The 25,460-nt window shown below is 43.4% G+C and overlaps 1 protein-coding gene across 2 annotated transcripts in view; it reads right to left on the bottom strand.

Annotated features, from left to right (window-relative positions):
- The window catches only part of Myocd (myocardin), a 95,571-nt gene extending 72,080 nt beyond the window's left edge, over positions 1 to 23,491 (bottom strand). Inside the window, exon 1 of one of the 2 annotated variants that reach the window (XM_052758956.1) lies at positions 22,463 to 23,491. In XM_052758956.1, the coding sequence (XP_052614916.1) occupies positions 22,463 to 22,517 (55 nt within the window). In that variant the 5' untranslated portion in view covers positions 22,518 to 23,491. The remainder of the gene's footprint in view (positions 1 to 22,462) is intronic. The other variant, XM_052758957.1, reaches the window with a different exon arrangement.
- Between the last annotated feature and the right edge of the window lie 1,969 nt (positions 23,492 to 25,460).

Below are 25,460 nucleotides of genomic sequence, written 5' to 3'. Positions count from 1 at the left end.
ACTGTTTGAAAATGTCACATTGCTAGGGAACAGGGAAGGAACGGAAAACTTTCCACTTGCTATCAACAAAGAAAGATTGTTACCCAAAGCCGAACAATGGGCTTGAGTCTGTTACCTGGCTGACAGAAGGAGGAGGCTATGTCTCAATAAATACGATGCTCTTGAGGGTGATGGCTCATTTGGAGTACAGCATGGGAATCTTTGGAAGCTATTCTTGCTATGGCCTCAAACAGCTCCCTGCCTCACTGGACCCCAGTTGAAGTTATACTGAAGGAAGAGGTGGGGTGAGATCCTATTGACATTTCTCCAGTGTACCTTTGACCCTGACGAAAACCATAAGTGTCCCTGGGTCCATTCCTGTAGAACATTGTTTAGCAGGTCTGGGGTTAAATGAGAATAAGCTTTGAGCAACAGGCAGATATAGAAATGGGAATGCTAGTAAGAGATGTAGTTCAGTGGTCAGGTACTTACCTAACATGCACAGGCCCTGACACCATGCATGCATGTGTACATAAGTGTATGTATGTGTGTATATATATGAAACTATAGTGTATGAAAATGGAGCTGTGAGTGTTGGTTGATCCTGGAGATGGAATCCAGGATTTCCAGCATGCTTGGCAAGGGCTCTGTCCCTGAGCTACATCTCCACCTAAGATGTGTTTTCAAAATACTTAGTGTCCTGCTTTTTAACCTGTAATGTAGTGTCACTTCTTGTGTGTATGCATCTGTCTTTAATGACCACTTAGAAGTTCTTTGTACACCACTTCTAGTCTCTGTTATTATAGGTTTACTTTCTTTCTCTAATAAGTAAAGATGTGACATTCTATAGTCTCAGAAGACGCTGTAATGAAAAATGGCTTTGCTAACTTAATTAGTAATTATGGTATCCTATTGAAGGGCTTTTAATGAATCAAGTATATTTTTAATGTATCTTTTGATCATTAGTATTTTTTTTTTCATTTTGGCAAATTTCCCAATAACATTCTTGGCCAAATATTCTTTGGGGAATATATATATATATATTCTTTGGTTTTTCAAGACAGGGTTTCTCTGTGTAGCTTTGCACCTTTCCTGGAACTCACTTTGTAGACTAGGCTGGCCTCGAACTCACAGAGATCTGCCTGCCTCTACATCCCGAGTGCTGGGATTAAAGGTGTGCACCACAACTGCCAGGCCTGGGGAATATTTTCTTGTATAGATTTGGGAAAGCTATTTATGTTTAAAGTACAATTAAGCATAGTCACCTGTGTCGTAAATTTTGCTGTGTTTCCAGTTTGTCTTTCAACGTTATTTGCGATGATTTGGGACAGTTAACATTTCTACATGCAGTCCTTTAAAAATTATTTTATGAAGGACTGCAGAGATGGCTCAGCAGCTAAAAGCACTAGTTGCTCTTCCAGAGGTCCTGCATTCAGTACCCAGTGCCCATGCTGGGCTGCTTACAACTTCCTGTAACTCCAGCTTCAGGGGATCCAAAGCCTTCTTCTGGCCTCTGTGGGTACCCATACATACAAGTTAGTTGCAGATACATAAATAAAAATGCAATTAATCTTTTAAAAAATTAAGAAATTCTTTGATGTTTTCTACATTTGCTATAGACTCAGAGAGATCTCCATTTCAGTATACATGAGATTTCGTGTATTTGAGTTTCCTCATACATATTTTTGTATGTGTGCGTAGTGTGTGGCATGTCAGTTTGTGTGTACAGTGTGTATGTACATGTTTATTTGTTGCATGTAGAGACCAGATGTCAACTTTGGGTGTGTTCCTCTATTACTCCCTGCCTTAGTTTTTGAGATAAGTTTTCTCAGTGAACCTGAGATCACCAGTTCATCTAGGCTGGTTGGCTACTGAGCTCCAGAGATGTACCTGTCTCAGCCTCCCCAGCTCTAGGATGGCAGGTACACACTGCTATACATGGAAGCTTTTACATGGATGCCGGGGATCCAAATTCAGGTCCTTATGCTTGTGTGCCAACCACTTCACCGACGAGCCATCACTCTAACCTTAGATAGTTTTTTTATGGTTTTGTTTTCTGCGTTTGACTTTCAATATGTCTGGAACTAATTTTAGTATAGTGTTACCAAAGGCTCTGTTTTCAAACATGAATTTCATTTTAGATATCAAATATTTCATATTATTCAACATCTACACCTTCAACCTCTTTTTACTTTCTTCATATTCTGGCCTTAATGCCTAGTTTTATTTGATGGTAGCTGAGTTTAGATCTGTTTTCAATATATCCTATACACTAGAGTATGGCAGTCTCCTTTGAGATAGACTAGACCTCCCTTTCCCTCATCCAGTTACACAGCTATAGTTTAAATGTCCCAAGCCATTTGGGGACCATTTCTAGCAGTAACAAGATCTCGGGGATCAAACAATAGTGAGTAGCCTATCCCATTCTTGCAAATGAATCCACAGAAATAAGCCTCAAATATTTACAAACACGGGTAGAGGTGCTTCAGGGGGACTTAATCTGCATCTGAATTAGTTATGAACATTCTAAGGATTTAGAGAAGAGGGTGTAAAGGGAAAGAATAAGGAAGTGGACAAGAGTGGGGGACACACAGGACAGGGAGACAGTTTTAACTTTTTAATTGTAATAACAAGGTGTGTGTGTGTGTGTGTGTGTGTGTGTGTGTGTGTGTGTGTGTGTGTTTGTGTGTGTGTGTGTGTGTGTGTGTGTGTGTGTGTGTGTGTGTGTGAGAGAGAGAGAGAGAGAGAGAGAGAGAGAGAGAGAGAGAGAGAGAGAGAGAGTTTGTGTGTACTTAATAGAAATGAGGAGCACACCAAGTCCCACCCCAGGAGGGATTTGAGAGACAGACCAAGGGAACTGGTAAGTCTGGACTGTGAGGTCACACTGTCACTCCTGTCAGGAGCTGTCTCCCTCCAACAGGGAATGGATAGCAACCTTTAAAAAAAATGGAGTTTGTACATAGCCTAACAGTTCCTAACGTATCGGGCTCAATCAATCCTCCTGCCTCAGCCTCTGGAGTAGCTAAGGCTATAGGTATGCACCATCACGCTTAGATCTTGAGCTTTTAAAGAAGGAAAGAGAGAGGAAGGGAGGAAGGAAGGAAGGGAAGAAGAGTAGGGGAGGAAGGAGAATGATGGGGGAGGGGAGCTTGTGACCTTCATTATACAAAATAGGTCCTTTCTTCTCCAGACCACTGAAAGGGAGCTGAGGGGCCATAGGAAGAAAATGAAGTGCTGAAGTCAACCACTAAGATGACGGTTGCTTAGTTATGATTCAGGACTGTCAATTGCTACAGTAAGACATAACAGTTGTCACCTTGTTGGCCAGTCGAAGCTTGCCAGGTCCCCCAGGCACTGAAGTGCCAATGAGCTTTCATTCAAAATGAACCACACAGATTTCTGTTCTAATACACCCTTAGCTTTCTCTATGATCTGACCCAGGAGATGCCACTCTGCTCTCTCTCTCTGTCCAGATCGCAATTGTTTATTTACAAAGTTCCTTTATTGTAAATTCATCCCTACAATTTTGTTTGATTTTGACAAAAGGAAGAAAAGAAAACCGACTTCTGCTTCCACAGCAAGAGTTCGCCGTATGGTTTTCAGAATGGCTGGCTGTTCGGTCAACTGTTTAGATAAATTCGGAAGCAGCAAGCGGCACAAGAATCACTTATATAAGCATGGGTTTAATAGCAACCCGTGCCTCAATTTTGACTGCGATGACAGAGCTGGGAGGTCTAACAGAAGCCAGGAAGCCTCTCTGTTGTCATTCAAGATGGAGAGAGACAGTTGTCTTTCTCCATGCAGCATGGCTGAGCTTTTTTGCCTTACTCCTGTCCCCAGACAAGGATACAAGGTCTCTCTGTGTCTCCACAATGATACCAGATGCCTCTGTGTTCCCTAATACTTATTGTCCACTTTCTTTCCACAATGTTTCACCATGAAGTAATCACCAACATTCCTGGAATCTATTTCTTCCACCAAATAAGCTGTCATTGTCAACAGCATCACCTTTGCCCAACCATGTCCCCGTGGATACGCTGCTTCCTCAACACCATTACAGTACTGATGTCTGTTCAAGTTATGTTCACTTTTGCCCCACAGGATCGCCCTCGATCTATCTGTTGTGAATTCCCCTCGTCTTGGCTTGGCAGGCTTGTACAACTCTTTACCTATCGCAACCTCCATGGTCTCTGAGAATGCTCATCTTCTCTGGAGAAACACACGAATACTTGGTCTGACAGGATACCTTTTACGACTTACAAGTTAATTTTTGCTGAAAGCTTATCAAGATCATGACATAATTTGCAGTTCTCTCCCATGTAATATATCACCTCATGAACAAAGGAAAATAAAAATTATGAAAACAGGGTGACTGGACGATAGAGAATAATGTGTAAGAATCCCGTAGCCCATCATTCACAAAGCCACTTCCCAGTCTTACTTCCCAGTATTCCGCAAATTGCAGTCTGAGGGGTGCCTTTTTCTAGTCAATACAGAAAGAGGAAAATAACTTTCCAAATGTTACTAAGGAAACCTGTGCACCCCAGTAACATTTCATAATAGTAATAAGAGAAATACATCTCTCTGGGATCCAGCCTCCTTACATATGAGCTTGTAATGTCTGGGACTTTCAGTGTCTTTTTTCCTTTCCTTTGCAGACATAATCTTACTATCTAACCCAGACTGGTCCTGAGCCTGAAATGTAGTCCAGGCCGCCATCAAACAGGTCTTCCTGCCTCAGTCTTCCACATGCTGGGACGATACATAGGTGTGTGCTACTGTATCAACTTCAAACTTTAAAAAAATATTTGTTTAATTGAAATCTGACAGAAGAAAAATAGCATGTTATGGAATGAAAACAGAAGAACTTGGAAGGCTGCATAATTTAAAATGAGTTGCATGGTTTTCTTTAATTATGTGACCCCTGATAGGCTGTCTATACACCAGGGCAGGCCTCATTCCTAAGATTACCTGGACAAATGCAAACAAAATGTGGTGGAGAAATTAATGATAATAATAATAATAATAATAATAATAATAATAATAAATCTCAAAATTGAGTGGGCAGTGATGAGAAAGTGGAACAGGTGGTTATAGGAGGAGTGTGAAGGAGTGAATATATTCAGAACACCTTGAACAGAATTCTCAAGGAATCAATAAAAATATTGTCAAAAATAAGCTGGACATACATTTAATTTCTTCTGTGCAAATAAGCAAAATATGTATGAGTAGTGACTAGAAAGTCTCTAAGTTCTGTCTGCTTCACTGTGTCATCAAGATGCACCTGGCAAGTCATGTGTGAGTTCAGGAGACCAGTTCCCATCCCTCCTCCTGCATAGCCATCATGTGACCTTGGCTAGGATGCTTCATCTCACCAGCTTTGGTTTTCCCTGTAGGAGGAGAGAGATGAGCTCATCGTGAGCTCCAAGGATCCTTGGAGGGCCAGTGCTTCATGCCACTTGGCTTTGCTTTTGACAAGGCTCTCTCTTTATGAGCCTCCAGATCTGGAGCTCTGAGATTTCCCCTCATCTCCAGCACTTTCCACCAGGAGATTATCTTATTGCTTGTAATCTTTCTTAGCATTACATTCAAAGTCCAAGATAAGCCTGTGAGATCCAACTGCAGGGCTCTATTCTGGCTTCTAAGGGGCCAATTATAAAAGCCAGGTCCCAAGGACCTTGCAGAGGGCAGGCCAAGCTAGGGATCACACATTCCTGACCTTAACTCACTCAGCCCCAAAGAATCTTTCAAACTTCTGCACTCTTGGCTGCTCTCTCTAGATACTGAGGGGGATGCTAAGAAATCAAGGCCTGCATCTTCCCTTGAGGAGGAGGAAATGCATATTGGAGTTAAGTGAGCAAAGTGTTGGGTCATGGGTGATTGAAGATGGGTCTCTTTCAAGAACAAAAAGTCTGAGCCTTAAAAACTTTCATGAGGAAGATCTTACCTGAGAGATGGAATTATTTATTTTTACTTTCTATTTATATGCCTGTTTAAGTGTGTGCCATGTGTGTATGGGTGTCTGAGAGACTACAAGGGGGTGCCAGGTCCCCTGGAACTGGAGTTACAGGTGGTTGTGAGCCATTTAACGTGTGTACAGGGACTGAACTCTGGACTAGCACCAAGTGCTCTTAGGCACTGAACAATCTCTCCAGCCCTCTGAATAGAGAATTCTTGACCAATTGAATAACATATATAAGACTTGAATTCTGGATTAAGCATGGCATATCCTGGCCAGGGCTAGCTTCCTGTGTGTGTGAGACCTGTGCTGTCATGGGGCTCCATTCTTAGAAGGCCCCAGTCTCAGCTTATTATCATGCCACCATCATTTAAAAATTCTTAATCATTTTTGAACAAAGACCTAACTATTGTCATTTTCCATTGAGACCCACAAAGTAAACCTTATCTCTTAGTTGGCATCATTGAGGGAAAGTCCCCATGGGCAGTGGGACGCATGATACCGAGGAAGAACGGGAATGTTCTTCTTAAGTGTTTACAATTTTTCCTGCAGAATAATATGGTAACACTGACATTTTTGGATCCCTAATATGATGTAGACATGACTGTGACACAAAGCTGATTTGGAGACTGTCACTATCTGTGGATAAATCTTGAAAGTCCACTTGGGAATGGAAAAGAGAGTGGATGTGAGGAAAAAGAGCAAACGCAAACACACACACACACACACACACACACACACACACACACACACACCACACACTTGGTTTCAGCAATAAATTAGGGACAGGTGGTTGGAGAGGACAGATGTGAAACAGAAAAAGAGACAGAGGCAAAAAGACAGAAACGTACAGAAACCAAACTTACATGATGTTCTCTCTCACAGACTTTTAAAAGATGTATTACCATGTTTTTAATTATGTTTATGTGTGTGGGTATGTACATCTGAGTGCGTGCGGTGCCCTCAAAGGCCAGAGCTGATCGGCTGCTCAGGAACTGGAGGTTGTGAGTTGCACAGATGTGTGTGCTGGGAACTGCTGTGCATGCTTTTAATTGCTGTGTCATCTCTTCAGCTCCTTGTTCATTTATTCATCCATCCATGCAGTGCTTGCTGACCACCCACTGCTTGTCCAAATACTTTCAGATTGAGGGATCCAGCTGTGATTAAAGCTCCACCTATGTGATGATTATTATAGTTTAGAGAGGTGAAAAGACGCTAAAGGAAAAATCATGGTTGTAGGAATGCCCTGGGTGGGAGCATCTGCCTGTCATTTGAGAATAATTGGGAATAGAGAGAGTTTTCTCGTCTTTCTCTGTCTCTCTGAGTGCATTTGTATGTGGGGAGTGATATACTAGAGCAGAAAGAGAAATAAAAATGGCGAGGAGTGTCGCCTTCCTCGAATTCTTTTCTGGCATGTTTTCCCTGTAGGTTAGAAAACGTTCGTCTCTTCTGCTGTCCACACAGTTCCTGTGTAGTTCCGATGGTTCCCTTGGTGGCCTTTCTTCCTGGTCATAGTTTGTGTTTTGAGGCTGGCCAGCCACCCAGCCAGACTGGATTTCCCTGGGCAGTTTGGGAATGTAACTAGGAGAAGTCTGATGACTGATTCTGGCCGGCCGTGTGAACCGATGGCTGCTTCCACCATACGAACCGAGCAATGCTAAAACTGGTCCGTCCTGGAGGGGGGTGGGGGGCCTCAGAGTGGACAAGCACTTCCCAGAGCTGTGGAAGGATCCAACCTCTGGCTCCAGCTTATCTTCACCCAAGTCCTGGCACTTCCCTTGAGTTTCACAGGGCACACCAGCACAGCTGAGATAGCGTTCTGTTGTTAGCCAGCTTTTCAAAATTGCTATTATTATTTTTTTTTATTTTTCCACAGAGATCCCCAGTGTTAGTAGTAAAGAGACGCATTGGTGGCAGAAACCATCTATATCACCAAGGGCTACTTTGAAATCTCCTTTTATTTGATCTAATTTCTGTCTTTTTTTGAGATGGTGTCTCATTGTGTGAACCAAGCTGGGCTCAAACTTGTGTTTCCCCTGCCTCAGACTATCTTATTTCAAAGGTGACCAAACTGTACATAACCAACATGAGTCAAAGGCCACTGGCATGCTTAGGAGCCTGGAGGAAGCAGGAACAAAAGCCTCTCAGGTGACTGCTGACAGTGCCTCTGCTCTGTACAGCCCATGGGAAAACCACAAGCCATCGACATGACAGCAAAGAGCCAGCCCACTGAAGACATCCCCCCCCCCCCCGGGAAGGACAGTCACGACTGTGTCTAAGTGAGGCCTTCACCATTCTCTTTGTGCTAATGTTGACCCGGGATAAACTGGATACATCTTCACATTCTCCTGCCCCTGGCATTGCTGCTGCCTTCCAGGGCACTGTGGGTAGACATTTGGGAAAGCTACTGACTGATGGATGGGTGAATCCCTGAGCAGACTGAGCAGGAGCAGTATTTTGGTGGTTTCAATGCTGCCACAGACACATATCACACTAACACTCTCCATCGCTCGCCCTACGGGTGGATTCCCCTGTCAAATTTCGCCCTCCCTCTGGTGTCATCTAACTCCGGGAAAAAGCCACCGCGCGGCATTTAAGGGTCTCCCATGTTCCTACGTGAGGCATAAAGACATCATTGAATTGCTCAGAAAAGAGAAAGTGAGGTGGCTGATACAAAGCTGGGCAACTGGAATTGACAGTTAGAGTGCCTGTTTCCATCCTGGACATGGTTACCAACAAGCCCGAGAGTCAGGGATTTATCTTTGTGTTTAGTACTAATGGCTGAGCCCAGGCTTGTCACTTCCTGGCACCAGACACCACTCATCGTTCCCTGCAAGACTTTGGGTTGCCTGCTTGTTGCACAGTCACGTTGTCACACTGACTACGAATGACAGGGGCCCAATGTCCACCATCTCTTGCTAGGGGGAGACTGTGAGAAGAACATGATGACCAGATTACTCCCATAGCCCTTGAAAGGAAAGGGTGTGGGAGAATCAGGGCATAGGACTGGGCTCAGTGGCTGGCACAGGCATGAACACACAGAAAGAATGAGGCCAGGTGACCTCTACCCTTTCCTCAGCCTCAGGGGTGTCCTGACTCTCTGCATCCTTTCAGGAGATTAGGAGACATTAATTTAGGCCCACTTCTAGCTCAGGCATCTGGAGGGTCAAAACAAGCGGAATACCAACAGAGTGTGGCCTTCGATCTCCAAGCAGTTCCTTCAGTGACCTCGCCTCACGCAAAGGCTCAAGTTGTTTCAGAGAGATGTCTGTTCACACAAACACTGCGAAGCTGTTCTTTCCTCTAAGCACCACACTCTGGGTTTGTCAAAACATTTGAAGAAGACTAATTCATGCCTCAAAAGGAATTCTCTCTCACTCACAAAGCTGCCAGGTCTGTGGGCTTAGGGCCTTCATGCTAAAATATGTCAAGGCATTAGAGGGTGGAGGAAGGCGAGCCTCGGTAGAGACTCAGAGGCATGTATGTCACAGAGGTGGAGGAGGCAGGATTTGCAATGTGTGTCCTCAGTACAGAAGGAAGTCCAGTGGTTTAGGATTCTGCTCTCGGCCCCCTCCCTGCCCCTGGTGGTTTAGGCGCCTGTGGGAGCATCATAGGGAAGTGGAAAGCATGGGTTCTGAAGCCAAAGACACTCACATTCAAGTCCAAGTTTTCTATTTACAGGTCATGGGGTCCTGTGTCATTGCTTCTGTTTCACCTGAGATGGTGAGCACACTGTCAGTCTCTCTTTATAGGACAGGATAAGGATTAATTAGGTTAAACGAGGACCCCATAATCCTCAGGGTGCTCTGTCTGGTTGTGGTGAATCTCACCGGGGGACATGCAGGCTACAGGTCCCACCGTCACCTGTGCTCTCTGCCCAGGCGAACTGCTCAGCTGTGGGGCACTTTTTCTTCCGTTGCCAACAGGTCCCGAAGTACAGAACAGAAACTCGGCAACTGACATAAACAATTTCAAACAATAATTTCAGAAGACAAATTGCTCCATTTGGGCACCAAGATTTCTCCCAGAGGCTTTCCCCACTTGTTTATGTGTGCTGTGGCGCTGAGCCATGAGTGAATTAAGCAGACAGCATGCACACACCCCAGAGAGGACAGCAGGAAGGGTGGGGTAGCGGGGGACCTCCCATTTGACCTGCTTTCCTTGAAAGCCATTGCTGAGGGAGGTCCTCTAGCAAAGGGACTCTGATTTATGCTTCGTATCTGTTTGTTCATGGGGAGGTCACATGATCTGGTGCCAGAAGATAAGAGTTCAAGTCCAGCTCTACTATGCTGTGCTTGTGTGGATTTGGACAGCTCACACACCCCTTTCTGACCTCCATCCCTCAGGAGACTAAATCATCACACGCACTGTATAGGGTAATAAGGACCATTAGATCTCTTGAATCATGATAAATAACTAAACAAACATGAGCAAGACTAAAATAGTTTATAGACAAGAGAAAATTGGGAATAAGAGGGAATTAGAATTTGGAACAAGGGTATGGTTTGTAAGGGCAAAGATATTCTCCTTAAATGAAAAGGAGATTCCTTTTTCCCCATGACTGTGGTCTTTGAACACACAGATTTTAGCTTTTCTAAAACCCTGATACATAAAGCTGAGGAGATAACTTGGTCCATAAAGCACATACTCGAGGACCTGAACTCTGATCTCCAGCACCCATGTCAAAGGCCAGGCAAGGCCAGCTTCCAGGAGAGACACCTTCTCAAAAAGGAAGGTGAAGAGTTATTGAGGTGGGTGCCCAACCAGAATTGGAGTTATATTATGTGTGCAATTTCGAAATCTTCTACCTTACTATAACCATTTTTATAGCTCATTATTCTTTGAAAACATGCATTTAATGTATGTTACAAGCCATTATATATCATTTTCAGTATATTTGGATATTTCCACTTTATTGGATAGTTCAAGTTTTTCCCATAATATTTTTTTTCTGCAGGATATATAAATATAAATCTTTAATCCTCTCATGTTGTAGATAAGTTTATTATATGTTACATGCATAATATGTGTATGCTATATACATATATATGCATGTGCACAATATATAGGAATACTAAAATTTTATTGTAGAAAATTATAACATGCTTAATAGATACTATGATATTTAATGATCATATTTTAAGAGAGGAAAATAGTAGTGACTCTACCGTTTAAACACCAGGCTTTGAAGCAAAGAGAAGACTTCAGAATATTTTCTATCTAGATCATTCTGCGGTGTCAGTTTCTAGTCCACGTGTAACAGCGGGGAGCTGCAATGAAGCCTGGTTCATTCAGAGTGACACTAGAATTTTAATCTAAGCCCACAGACTCTAGCAATGACTTAAATTTACATTTTAAATCAGAAATTTTCAGCATTGAGTACTATCGCCTTGGGCATAGCATTTATGCTTCCTCAGAGCTTGAGTACTCTGATAATGTTGGACCCTGTATTGACTTTTCCCTATGCAAATGTATCTATGGTAACATTTAGTTACAACTTTGGCACAGGGGCATATTAATAATACCTCACTAAAATAGAAAAATCATAATATATCTTACTAAAAGCTACTTAGTATGCAGTTTTTTAATTTCTGGAGTTTGTTCTTTGGTATTTTTAGATCACGGTTGATCGTGGCTGACTGAAACTTGTGAAAGCAAGATGCTGGATAAGGTGTGAGAAAGGGGGACAGTCAATTAATATCAGGGTCTGTGTGTTTTCAGTCTCTTGACTGAGGAGAAGGCTCTTTTGGTTGCCCTGTGAGGCCAATGGGAACTTGAGGACAGATAAATTTTCCAGGTATCCAGCCAATCCCTCATCCCATTGCTCCTGAAAGATAGCATATGCCTGCCCTCCCCCATGCAGCACTCCAAGGCCTAAAAATAAAGCAACAGATAGACCCCAGGACCAAGTTGTTCCTGTGTGTTACAGAAGGGGTAGGAGACACTCAAGAATCGACCAAAATAGAGTCGGGAAGGACAAGTTACGTTGACATATTTGTGGTTATGTTTTGATTACTGACTTGTTAAGAGTATTTCAGCTTTTACAATATTTTTTTTTTACTTTTTTTTTCTTTTGATGCCTTATGCTCAAGAAATGAATCTAACACCTAGAATTTATTGACATGTGTATATGTGTATTAAATGTATATTCTATGTCTATGTCATCTAATTCTCCGTTAGGCCAGAGGCTTAAAATACGCAATCCAATTAATTACATTATTTATATCTTCTAATTCATACTTGAAGTTTTATTAACATGATTAAAGACTTGTAGAAATAAGGTATTTCCAGCCTTCACTAACATATGAATTTCTCCTTACGTTTTAGGCAAGCTTGAAAATTGTGTAAACACAAATCCATTCATATCTTAAACAGATTCAAATGGAAAAGACCTTCGTCTGCCTGAGTCTAGGTGTCTTTCTAACTAAGGTGACACATATCTTCTCCTTTTAATGTATTTTTAAATGCATAATTTAAAAGTGTAAATAAAAGTATGCTGCCCAGTCATTTCATAATCTGTTTTTAAAAATTCCAAATCTTGGGCTGTAGAGATGAATCAGTGGTTAAGAGCACTTTTTGCTCTTCCAGAGGACCTGGGTTTGATTTCCAGAACCCATTTGATGTCTCACAAACACCTGTAACTCCAGTTGTATGGGGGGTCTGAGGCCATTTTCTGGCCTCCCTGGGCACCAGGCATACACATGGTGCATATATCTAGGAACAGATAAAACACTGATGCATATAAAATAAAATAATTAAATCTAAAAGAAATGCTAAAAAAGAAGCTAATCTTGGAGATCTTTCTGCATCAGTCCACATGGTATTTTTTAAATCAGTTTCTACTTTGCATTGTATTCTATTATATTTTATCATATGCATTTAACATCATTTAATTAAACATGTCTCTGTAGGTGAATACTTATGTGGCTTCCATCTTTCTTAGGTTAAACAATAGAAACCATGTTGGTTTTTTTTTTTTTGAGGTAAGATCTTCCTATGTAACCCAATCTAGAACTGAAGTATTGATCATCCTGAGTGCCGGGAATTATAGGTACACACTGGCTTATAAACTATGATGCAACAGGTGTGCCAACACTTAGAAGACTGAGGCAGGAGGATTTCAAGACATAGGTCAACCTGGGTTATACAGCAATACTCTATCTCAAAAACAAGAGCAAAAACCCAAGTACCTGTATGTATGTGTATATATATATATACATATATATATTAGATACCCTGAAGTTTCGTAGCTAATTATGAGAGTCATACAAAAAATCTGTCTTGTGAGACTCATACAAATTTATGTCAATTATTGTTTATAGTTATGTATATCTCACCAATAGTATATATGTACCCATGTCTGCACACTTATACAGCACTTAATGTTACTAAGATTTTAAATTTAGCTCACTTGACCTGCAAACCATACCGCATCCTGACTTTTTGGTTTGAATCGATAGGCATAGCTGAACTTTTGACTTCAATATTGTCATCTATAAAGTTCATGTTTAAGGTCTGTGCAATTGAGTTACAAATAGAAAAAAGACTAAAAAACACACATACTGTTTTAAATAAGTTTATGATTTTGTGTGGGACCATGTCCTTAACATTCCAGGGCCACATGTCCCTGGGCCATGGGTTGGATACTAAGTTGATGTGTTTCGTGTGTTTGTTGACCATTTCCCTTCTGAATTCTTTCTTGTGTTGTTTGCTTTTAATCTTATTTTAATAGAAATATTTGTAAAAATTTTGTCTTGAATATACTTTGCAGAATTATTTTTTCAACCTACTTAAGTTTCTTTAGGTGTTCTTTTTTTCATGTGAAGTTTTTTATTTTAAGTGTCAAATGCTTCCATTTTTATTTCTACTCTGGCTTGGGAGGCAGGCATGGGAAAGCTGCCCCATGCTAAGATTATGAAATTGTTCTCTACTGTTTCCTTTATGATATCTTACAGACTTCACATACTCTTTAATCTATATGGAATTTATTTAAAGTTTATGGATATCAACTTTTCCAGCAGACTTTCATTACATATTTTTCTGTGATTTTGAACAACTGCTATCACATAAGAGTAAGTCTATACCTTTTTCTATACATAAATATATGTATAGGTAGTGCATATGTATGTGTACATGTATATACAGGATCACACATATGTGATCCTGGCCTACTGCTAATATTTTGCTCTTTTATTCTGAATCTTAATTACTAAACAATTCTTACACATCTATGTATAATGTCTTAGAGTAGGTCTCTTCTCATTATTTAATTAGCTTCCAAAATTTTCTTGAAATTTTATCTTCCAAAACAAAAATGATATTTACTAGTTTTAAGTTGGATAAAAATCCTGAGATAAGGAGTGGTATGAATGTTTTAATTAGTACTAAAACAAATAGCTTCATTAGTAACTATTTGGTGATGATAATAACTGGGGCCATATTTGGAGTTGTAGCAAGAAGGTCTGTTAAACCCACTGGTTTAAGGTGTGTGTGTGTGTGTGTGTGTGTGTGTGTGTGTGTGTGTGTGTTGCACGCATGCGTGTATGTGTAGGAGGGAAAGACGACATTACCCCAATGCAGTGGGACACACAGATTCACATCTGGTCTCCAAGTCATTTGCCATCTTGAGGCTCTCCCTCTTCATTTGTAACTGGGGAGAATCATTCCCACCCCCGAGTCTTTTCTAAGGGCCGGATGAGACCACAGACAAGCTCATGGATCATAGGTTCAGAAACTCCTACCCCACTTCTTTGACAAGTTACCTGTTATATTTGGGAGTCTTTGCTTCCTAAATAGTAGACAATACAGAGCTTTCTACACAAACCCTGAAAAGACCCAAGTCTCATTGAAGACCACTTGCCATTGGAAAAGAACACAGGACGAGTCATTTCTACAGCAGACAAGTATTTGTCACCTGGGGAAGTAGGTCAGGGTTGATCTAGGTATGAAAATGCCAGCCACCACCGTGGGTAACAAAACAACTCCATTATTCCCACACTCAGGTGCTTATCTAATGAGGATTTCTCAGAGCAGCCAAGGTAAAGATCCCTTTTTGTTCTTAAAGCAGTGGTTCCCAAACTTCCTAATGCTGCGACCCTTTAATACAGTTTCTCACGTTGTGGTGACCCCCAATCATAAAATAATTTTCCTTGCTCCCTCAAAACTGTAATTTTGCTACTGTTACAAATCATAATGTAAACATCTGTGTTTTCTGATGATCTCAGGAAACCCCTGCAAAAGGGTCATTCAACCCCAAAGGGGTCACGACACACAAGCTGCAAAGCACTGTCTTAAAGGGTTTCATAGAGTTATGGACAATGATTTTTCAGAATAGTAGTATGCATACATGAAATCAAAGCTAACTGAATTTTCCAATACAAGTGTTTAGTAAATTACCACACACATGCTTTTTGGGATATGGAGCCTTAAAACAAAATTATGCTTCTATTGAGTAGCCAGAAGGAAATATCTACATTATGCTGAACAACAGAAAGACTTACACTAACACTCTTATTATAACAAATTTCTGGAAGGCCTTTCCCTTCAAGTTTCAAGGAGATTTCTGTCCCATTCATGTTGAACAAGACTTTCTGGGTTTAGCTATTTTTTGTTTTGCTTTGTTTTTTTTTTTTTTTTTTTGAGCTTCCCTGAAACTTCTGGAACTTTGCCTTGTACCTAAAACCCTTTCCACAGCCATGCAGACACCAAGGTTCACTGACTTCCTAAAGGAAGTGTGTTTCTAGAAACAAGTGAAGGCAGGACCGTTTACAGGATACTTTCATCATGTCACATGTGATCTGTGCAATGGAGGTGCCCCACGAGGTCACTTAAATTCTCTAAGAAATAGTGGATGCCTTTGTGCCACTCAATAAAGGCCCCAGCAGGGAGCTGTACCCTTCAGTTGGGGAAACCTTATCTGTGGGTTCATTCAAGAGGGCAGCAGACAAGAGGTGCTGGTTCTTAACATAGTAAATATTTGAGAGACGTGTATCCATTTGTCAATGCTGCACATACCAAGGGTCACCAAGTCCCTACATGAAAGATCACCCGGTAAACACATTTTACAATGTTACAAGGACTTCATTTACTTTGAATCTACAGCTTGTGGTAGGGAGGTAACATGGATGAACGCAGCAAACGTCAGAGAGACCACTGCACTTGAGTCCTCCAGGAAAAGAGTGAAAGAATTTATCTTCCCTCATCTACAGGAGAAAAGGAAGATATCATTCTCCCTTCAAATATTCTAGAGGGCATTTGGGGGCATTGTGGAAAAATCAAGCCAGCAATGAGCCTTATGTATTGTAGATTTCTGGGGATAAACGATATATCTTGTTGGAACAAAATTTGGCGAACTCTCTGTTTTGTGTAAGAATAGTGATCCATATCTAGTTAAGTAAAGCTTGATTTATTAGCAATTTTGGGGAAAAAAATAACCACTACCTTTTTGATAAAGTAGAAAAATCTAAGAACTTAAAGTATAAGATTGCAAAGCCATTTGGCTAATGGCTGTTATTGTTGTTAATCCTATTTATGTCCATCAAGATCTTTTTTTCTTTTTAAAGATCTTTTAACTACTTCATGTTTCTGTCTTGTGGAACTCACATGCCAGTGTGTCAAGCAAGCCATTCCCATGGAGAGAGTAAGATTTCTCCCTGTAAAATAAGTCCTTAGTAACTGTCAGAGATCTTTCCCTCAAAGAGTCCTGCAGCTGCAGAGACCGTGAGTCATTTTGCCAACATGCAAATGGGGGCCCAGAGAGCAGAGCCGGCTTTCCCAAGATCATGCTGTCAGGGAAGATATAGTATCATCCACGTGGCTCTGCCTACAGGGTAGAGGGAAGAGTAACGGGAAGCAGGTGCCTGCAGAATGCACCTGCTGCTCCTCCATCCCCACCTGGACAGAGATGGTAGGTGCCTGCTCACCATCTGTTAGGTAGCTTGTTATGGGTAAATCGCAGCTGCTCTCATTCAGGTTAGGCTCTTCTTAAACATGTCAAATTCTAACCCTGGGACTGAGGACTTGGCTTCTGCCCTATATCTGTTTTTCTTCAATTTAATCTGTGTTAGGTTAGAGACCACTGAAACAAGCTCAATACAATTCGATATAAAGATTTTCTGACTATCCCTGTCATACCCTATGGCGGATAAAATGAATGCCACTTGCTCTGGCCTTAAAAGCACACCAGCTTCCCACCCCGTCACATGCCCCTCCCAGTGCTGGGGAATGAACCTGGACCCCTCTGCATGCTAGGCAAGTTCCCCTCACACTGGCACCATCTCCAGTCTCTTAGAAAGGAACAGAGGTCACAACTCAATTATCACAGCCCCTGGTGTGTGGTACACGGCCACACTTCTAACATCTGCCAAGAAGTGATTTCATTTAATTAATCTGCCTATAGTAATTATGCATGTCACGACTTCCAGACTCCCCACTTCCTTACTTTGGATTCCACCTATCTCTCCTAGCCTCCCCCCACTTTGATACTACTCTGGATTTGAAATTCCTACACACTGTGCTACTTTCTGGGCATTAATTATTGCTTGCGAAGGAGATAAGAGCTAGCTGTAGTTCTCAATGCTGTGCTCACCTATATCTCTGTACCCCCTTTTAAGTTAATTTCAACACCTACCCACATACCTACAAAACAGATATCCTCACTTTAGTTGTTTTTGAACAGTCTTTGTGAGAAATAAGACGAGTATTTATTTAACAGAAGTCCTGAGAATCAAACCCTGAGTCTGCTGAATACATACTGTATTAGTGAGTGACACCACCCCACCCCCCGGCACGGCTCTCAGCACATGTTTTGTGGGGTGCCTTTTCCATGCTGAGCCCTGGCCTAGGTGGTAGAGCATAAAAGCAGTGACCCAAAAGCAGGCAAGAACTCTTCTTGTACACGTAGGAAAATAATAAACCAATAAATAAATAAAATGTTTAGTCTGTGCAAAGGTTTTTAGTGGATAGGGGATAAAAATAGGAAAGGCAAAGGGCGGGGCTCTTGCCTCTAACTCAGACAGGGATAGAGGAGCACGTGCTCCATGAACAAACCCACTGCTGCCGGACTCAGGGAAATGCAATGGTCTCAAGAAGGTGGCCCTGGTCAGACACTGAAAGTGTCTTTGCCCTTTACAAAAGATGCAAAGTGTCACAGGGCATGGAGGCTCATGTCTATAATCCCAGCACCGGGAGGCTGAAGCAGGAGGATCACCACAGCTCTAGGCCAGCCTGGGCTACATAGTGAGTTACAGGTTAGCCTGGCCTAGAGAGTGACCTGGTTTAAAAACAAAGTAAATAAACAATTGAAAGATGAGTTAAGGTTCCCATTTAAAAATTGAAATAAAATTCACTAAAGTCCAATTAATTATAGTCTCTTATGATAATGCCTTGGTATTTAAAATCTAATGCTTATAGTGTTTAAAATTTTACAAAAACAGTTAAGGCCATTCAGTTGGGGGTGTGTGTAGGGGAAGTAAATCTTCAGGCTGGAATAGCCAGAGATGAATCAGTTAATGAATCTTCTGATAATCTTCTTTTATCACATTTGATAAAAATGAGATCTGAAAAAGCTGAATGAAATCCATATCCATCTAGGTTATATGTAATGGAAAAGGTCTTCCTTTAGGTTAAATGTGTTGTCTAGCGTTATAAGACTAGTTAACAGCCAAGGCAGCACAACGATTTTTCTAGTGTATAGTGAACATTCCTTCAGTAGTGTCTATGATGGTAAATCGGTGACCAATCTCTCCATCTAATGGTCTCAGCTCACAAGAGACACAATTCAATCTCTGTTAAGGGTCTAGATTAATGCGGGACTTAGTAAACCTCCTACATTGTCTGCAGGGCGGAGGACAGAGGGACAGGAAGGGTCCAGAACTCCTCAGGCTTTCTCTTGGAGGACAAGAAACTACTCACATGCACGGGAGGACGGATCCTGAGCACTGGGTCTTCACTGCCTGTTTTGATAATCCCAAGATTCTTTTAGCTACAGCTATGTGCTATCAGGTCTCCTCTTTGCCAGGAAGGCAGAGCTAAACCTGTTGTCTTCTTTCCCTCTGAATCTTGGGTCTGTCCCTGATCACCTAGCTTTCCTCTCAAGCTGCTCCCACCTCAGACTGAGTCCTAGCTGAGATATGAATTCTGTAATTTAGGGGACTCAAAATCTCAAGAGGCTCATGGGATATTGGACAGGACAGCAGAACATTGGAGAAACAGTCCTGGGACTGTAGGTGATTGCCAAGGAAAATATTACAGGCACAGTGAAATGTGCATTTCAGAGAAAACTTTGTCCTAAATATTGATAAATACTGAAAGCTTATCATTGTTTGTTCAAAATTAAAACTGGACAGGGTGTTCTGTTTGCTGAATCTGACAAGTCTACATCTATGAGGAGGTAAGGCTGGCAACCCCAGGTACCGGAGACTGCTTTGGTTTGGGCTGTTTGAGATGGGTAAGAGGGAGACAAAAGAGGAAAAAACTGGACGCGCATGGTTTTCGTTTGAAACAAAAACCGGGAGGGAACCTCTTTATTTTCAATTCCCCTGTGTTTCTGTGTGTGTCCTTGTGCTTTGCGGACACAGAGACTGATACTAAGAAAAACTGCAGAAAGTGACACCAGTTACAAGTATTGAATTAACAGTGGGAAAATAAACACTGTAAAAACGTGATCAGTTTAAAAATAACCATATTATGTGTAGGTAAGCAGCTGCCTCCTAGTTACCCCCCATGGCCATGCAGCCTCATCATCTCGCTTGTTCCCATACAATCTTTATGCCTTCCCAGAGCCACGCATAATACCAGAGGGGCCTAAGAACCCACTTCTTTCCGCTTGGACATCTACAAGTTAAGTAACCAAGGTCTGGAGGGAAGCAATGGCAGATTGAGGATCCCAGCGCCAAAGAGCATTGGTCCTGAGGGCACACCAGCGTTGGTCTGTGTCCTAACTAATCTGTTTGTGGTATTAGATTTAGCTCTTATAAGCACCCTAGCAACACCTTCATTATTCAGGTGTGAGGTGAGCAAGACAGGGAGAATTATGACTCTGGCCTGGGTCAAAGGTCATATAGCCAAAAGGTAGAAGAGGTGATGGCTGAAAACCCAGCCACTCCGGCTGAGACGCCTGCACTCAGCTGTGACACCCTGCCTCTGTCAGGTAAGATTAATTTACATCACCAAACATGTTACAAATGTAAACACTCAGAGTCCCCAACTCCTATGGTGGATCAGTCACTTAATCATGAGGTTACTTGGACAGAGTTAGTGGAAAGTTGATAAGACATTGTTGTTATCCATGCCAATTTCAGAATGAAAGGAACTGTGTGGACTGTGAATGTGCCCATTGCTATCATTGCAAAGCAATTGGGTTTCAGTTAGTTTTGAAATATTAATTTTAAAATCATAATACCATGGTCTATTATTGAAGTGACTATTCACTGCCACATAGGAGGTTTTGAGCTTGCAGCTAGAGTCTCTCAAGAAAGAAGAGGAGGCACAAGAAGCAGGACAGGGTGGTTGAGAGGGAGGAGGAAGGGAGAGAAAGAGAGAGAGAGAGAGAGAGAGAGAGAGAGAGAGAGAGAGAGAGAGAGAGAGAGACAGAGAGAGAGAGAGAGAGAGAGAGAGAGAGAGAGAGAGAGAGAGAGAGAGAGAGAGAGATTAAGGTAAAGTGGAAGCCCTCCTCATTCACTGTTAGCCACAAAGTGAAGCAAAGTCCCCTTGCCAGCCAGGTCTTGGGGGCCATCTGTCCACTGTGGTTATGCCGTCTAGAAAGGGTACCCAGTACCCACCCTTCACAATTTACAATTTTACAAGCTGTATTTTGTATGAGATTATCAACCATGGCGTCTCAGATACACAACTTACTTTGGCCATCCCAGATTCCAGTTTCCCCGTTTATCAAAGACGGAGGGTTAAACTTCCTGCTTTTGCATCATGCTTCCCAAAACTACCTTCCTTATGACACAGCGGCCTGAAAAGAAGTAAGGTTGGATTTCTCCAAAGTTCCAGGACAAAGATCTGCAGGGTCCAGCTGGAGGTCTCAGGCCTCCACAAATCTGCAGAGGTGGGGATTGGAATAGTGCAAACATTGTCTTTCCTCCCCACTGTATGTTAGCTGAGGGGTTCCTTGATAAATCTGTTTTGCAAGCCCACTCTCCAGAGCATCACCAAATCCTTTTAGAGATGAACCAGCCTCTCCCTATCTCTCCCTCTACCCCCATTAAACCATACGGGAGCATTTGAAATAAACTCAGCTTAATGCAAAAACAAAAGGCCATCCTCACTTCTTCAGAAAGGTGGCAGTATTGCCTTGCGGTTTTGAGCAAGTTACCAAGCATGTGAGGTCTCTGGTGAACAACCACCTTCTCCTCAACATGGAAAGGAGAGGACAGATGAAATCCATGGCTAACACTGATGGTTAGTGGCTAGGAGATATGCCCCAGAGCTGCAGGGGCACTCTGGCTTGTGGCCACTTAAGCTCTTGAATTTTCAACTTGCCTCACTATATAGAGCCTTAGAAAATCTGTAGTGGGTCCCACAGACACCTAAGGACCAGGAGTAACAAAAGCAGTCACAGAGGCTCCTTGTGGCCCATCAGCCACTGTACTCACTTTTGAACCACCCATCTCAAGTCAAATAATTGTGTAGCCCATTCAGAAGCACCAACGAAAGCCATTGAGAAGGAACGACACCAGCATCCAGCCGACACCTGTTGCCCAGAAGGCTCCCACCAGAACTCTCATCAAAAGGATCCTTCTTAGAAGTTGTGTTCCGCCATCAATGAATGGTCTGTTACCACCATTATAAAAGCAATAACAAGCAAAGCGAGGTGGCCCTACCGGGATAGTGATGCGGGAACCCACACTCCTGCACCTTCTGTAGGCCTCCAGACAAACCCTTTCCTTCTCTACTCACCTCTCTGGACTGTCCCATCAGAAGTTTCTCCGTGCGCTACTAATACAACAATTTTAGGGAAAACTGTCCATTTATAAATATCAGATGGTTTGGGAAAAAATATTTGTGGCACTGGGTTTTTTTTCCCCCATGGTGATGTCATTTTAAATTCTTAGTGTGCTCCAAATTCGCTATTTTTACTTCCTCCAAGTGACTTTTTTGGGAAATACATTTGTTTGGATTACTACATGTTAAGTGACCCCTGGACTTGACACACAGCACTAGGTTCATCTTCTCAGCAGTTGGAGCTGGTAACGCACCCACTCTCTTAACTTCAGATCCCGTATTTGCCCATTTCAACACTGTTCCCTTTGGATAGTCCCCTCGAAAACTCCTATTCACCGATAGAGGAGAAATACAGTAAAATAAAGACATTGGATTATTCATATAAACAAAACTCACACTCGACACAGGTGAAAGGGAAGACATTTGAAGGCATTCAGTCAAACACAGCTGTTCACTTTGGGGGAACAGAGTGGCGGCCGCCAGCGCAGGCCCGAGGCATTCATCAGAAAGCAGTTGAGTGGAGAGCGGTAGAAATGAAAAGTTTAAGAAGGAGTGCTGAACGCCTTACTCTACCTGATCGGAACTTCCTTCTAATCAGCAAAGAGTGCTCAGACCCCAGGAGTGTCATGGTGAGTCTCAGCAAGCCGCTGGTCGCTGGCCAGACGCCCCCTGCTTTCCACCAGAAACTGGCTCCCGGGAGCCCAGAGGACAGCAGCTAACAACCCAGAATTCATCCAACTCTCAGGGAGCTCCCTTGGGCAGGAGGACGCACAGTGGCCGCCAGTGTCCCCAGAAAACTGGCACCTCCCCCCTCGCCGCGCGCGAGGCTAATTAACTCCCAGCAGGCAGGACCCTCCTCCTCTCAGGGTGGCCAGGAGCAGCCGCATCCTAGGCGTTCCTGACTGATGTCATAGGCTGCCAGCGGTCGCGGAGTATCGCCACTACGCCTTTATGAAGGTCCCAAGTTTGCTATCTGATCCTCTTTACTACTGACAGGAGATCAGCCAATCAGGAGCGGCTGGCGGAGCCTCGGGGGACCCGGCGAGGCCCCGGGAGCCTCAGCAGCCCGCTCTTAACTCTTTGCAGAAGATTCAGCAGCCGCTGCTGGCCCGGGCCGGAGTCTGCACTGACACTGCTAAGTCGGCTGCCTGGAGGCTGCAGGTGGCGCCCGGAGTTCGGAGCGTACCCGGCGGCGCTGGCTGTGCGCGACCTCGGTGTCTCCAGCCTGCTGCAGGGCTCGGGAAGGGACACCCTCGGAACCCGCTGGAGCCCTGCCCAAGAAGCCAGGCTTACAACGCCCGGGAGCGCTCGCTTTTTCTTGGCATCCGAGCGGTGGTGCATCAAGGAGACCGGACATCTTGCAGCAGCTATAGCCGCCCAAGAGAATCCGAGAAGGTGGCGAAAGCCTTTAGCTGTGGATGGATGCCCTCTTTAGGGACACAAGAGACTTGGTGTCTGGGGACTGAGCACAGAGGGGGAAGGTGCAAGAGTCGAGTGCCCTACTGGGTTCTCAACAGGGTAGGACGGGGGCTTGGACATGCCAGGTTGGAAAGGTGCAGAGGCTTTCCCAGTGCCTTCTCTAGTGGGAAATTCACCGCACACCCAAAGCGGCGCTGATGCACGTTTCTAGGGGTCTCTGGCTAACAGGGGTCCCACGTGCGTCATTAAGTACAACAAATATTCTGTGTAAGACAAAGGCACAAATTAAAAAAAAAATCGAACTGCATACATAAAAAATACAATTTGTCATTATTTGCAACCTTCTGTACACGTGGACTCCCAGGTACCCATTCCTCACACCTCCACTTTGTCTCAAAACTCTGAATTCTTGAAAGATCAGCCAGCGACAGGTGGAAGCCTACAAGTGACAATAACTTCTGGGGCTAATCTCTGTCCCGATCCGGGAGCTTCTGCCTCTGTCATCTGTCGCTGAAGACAAGCTAGGCGGACTAGACCTTCCTTTTCCTCACTCTCTGGGCTGCACCAGCGTCGGTATGAATTAAGTTTTCTGGGATAGGCAACTTTCTCCCCCTACTTGATCAGAGAGGAGGTGGAGCCGTCCTACCCAGCTTCCTTTTGCGAATCGGGTTGGGCAGCCCAGGCCTGTGAGAGGCTGCCTCCTGCGGAAGCCCGCATTCCACAAGCTGTGCAGGACTGGGCTGTTCCTGTGGGAACAAACCACCACCGCATTAACAGCTTACATCCACCGAGATTCATTATCACGCAGGTTCGAAGGCTGGCAGTCAGAAATGGGCCTCACCGGGTTAAAATCAAGGTGTTGTCAGAGCTGTGTTCCCTTCTGGAAGCTCATGAAGAGAATCCATTTCCTTTCCCTCTCCAGCTACTAGAGGCCACCCATGTTCCTTGGCTTCTGGCCTGTTCTTCCATTTTCCAAAAGAGAAATTGTAGGTCAAGTTCTTGTTCCATCTTATCAGTCTAACACCCCCCCCCCCCACACACACACTTTTGCATCTCTCTTTGAGTGAGTTAACCTTACTTTAAGGAAACGCTCTGTTAGGCTAACTGATGATGGACCTTAATTCCCATTTGCAATGTAATGTAATAGGGCCGCTGATGCCTGAAAACAGAACACGAAGGCGAGGGTGTGATACTGTGGGTCACACAGAGTGGTTGTCTTCTCAGCTTCTCTTCGCTGTAGCTAAACCCTGCCATCCAGGTCTTCAGTGAAAAGAAATAAAACAGGAAGATTTGGGAGGGGCAAGCTCAGGAGTCTAGAAGAACCCTAAGCAGGTTTGAGCTGTGGGGCAGGGGCTACTCCAGAGAAAAGAGGTGGTAGTATAAGGAGCATTATAAAATCCCATGGAGAAAACAACATTTCAAAAGAAAGAGTGAAGAAAAGAACCAAGCAGGTCTTTACACCGAGGGCAGTGAAGCTGAGACAATGCCCACAGAAACTCAATGGGGGCATTCTTGTTTAGTGGGGGCTGTGATGAAATCAAGGGAAGGCTCCAACCCAGGGGTCTTCCTGACCCAGAGGGAGGGAGCCTGTTTGAGTTTGTGCTTGGAGACAGGAGCCGAGTCCCTCTTTCATTTTCTTTTACTGTTGTTTAATGAGGTGAGGTTTCCCGAATGAGTGTAGGCTACCCTGGAATTCTTTCAGTTTCCATCTCAAAAGGAGTTTATTGATCAACCTTTAAAATAATGCTTCTATTAATTCTTCAAGAATTTCACATCACGAATTTTGAGCATATTCATGCTCCCTCCCCCAAGCCAATCCAGATTCACTCTCTCCATCCTCCTTACCTCCCTACCCGTCCAACTTTGAGTTGTCCTTGTGGTCACCTCCTCTTTTTCCTGCTCTCCCTCCTCCCCCTCCTTCCTCTTTTTCTTTTTTTAAAACCATGGTATTCGATTTGTAATGCCTAACTACTCTCAGGTCAGATGAGGAGCCTGCTCAGGCTGACCACAGTCCTGCCTCAGTCTCTGGAGTGCTGGGATTAAACGTTTGTATCGCCATACCCCCTTTCTTACTTTTGTCCCCTTCCTTTCTTCCTTCCTCTTTCTCCTGTCTCTCTGTCTCTGGGCCTCACCCCCCCCCCACCCTCCACCC

Source organism: Peromyscus californicus, unplaced genomic scaffold (assembly GCF_007827085.1).
Source record: "Peromyscus californicus insignis strain IS unplaced genomic scaffold, ASM782708v3 Scaffold_3__1_contigs__length_106647218, whole genome shotgun sequence".
Taxonomy (NCBI): Eukaryota; Metazoa; Chordata; class Mammalia; order Rodentia; family Cricetidae; genus Peromyscus; species Peromyscus californicus.
Note: the sequence above shows the minus strand (reverse complement) of the source record. Positions and strands in the feature narration are given on the sequence as shown.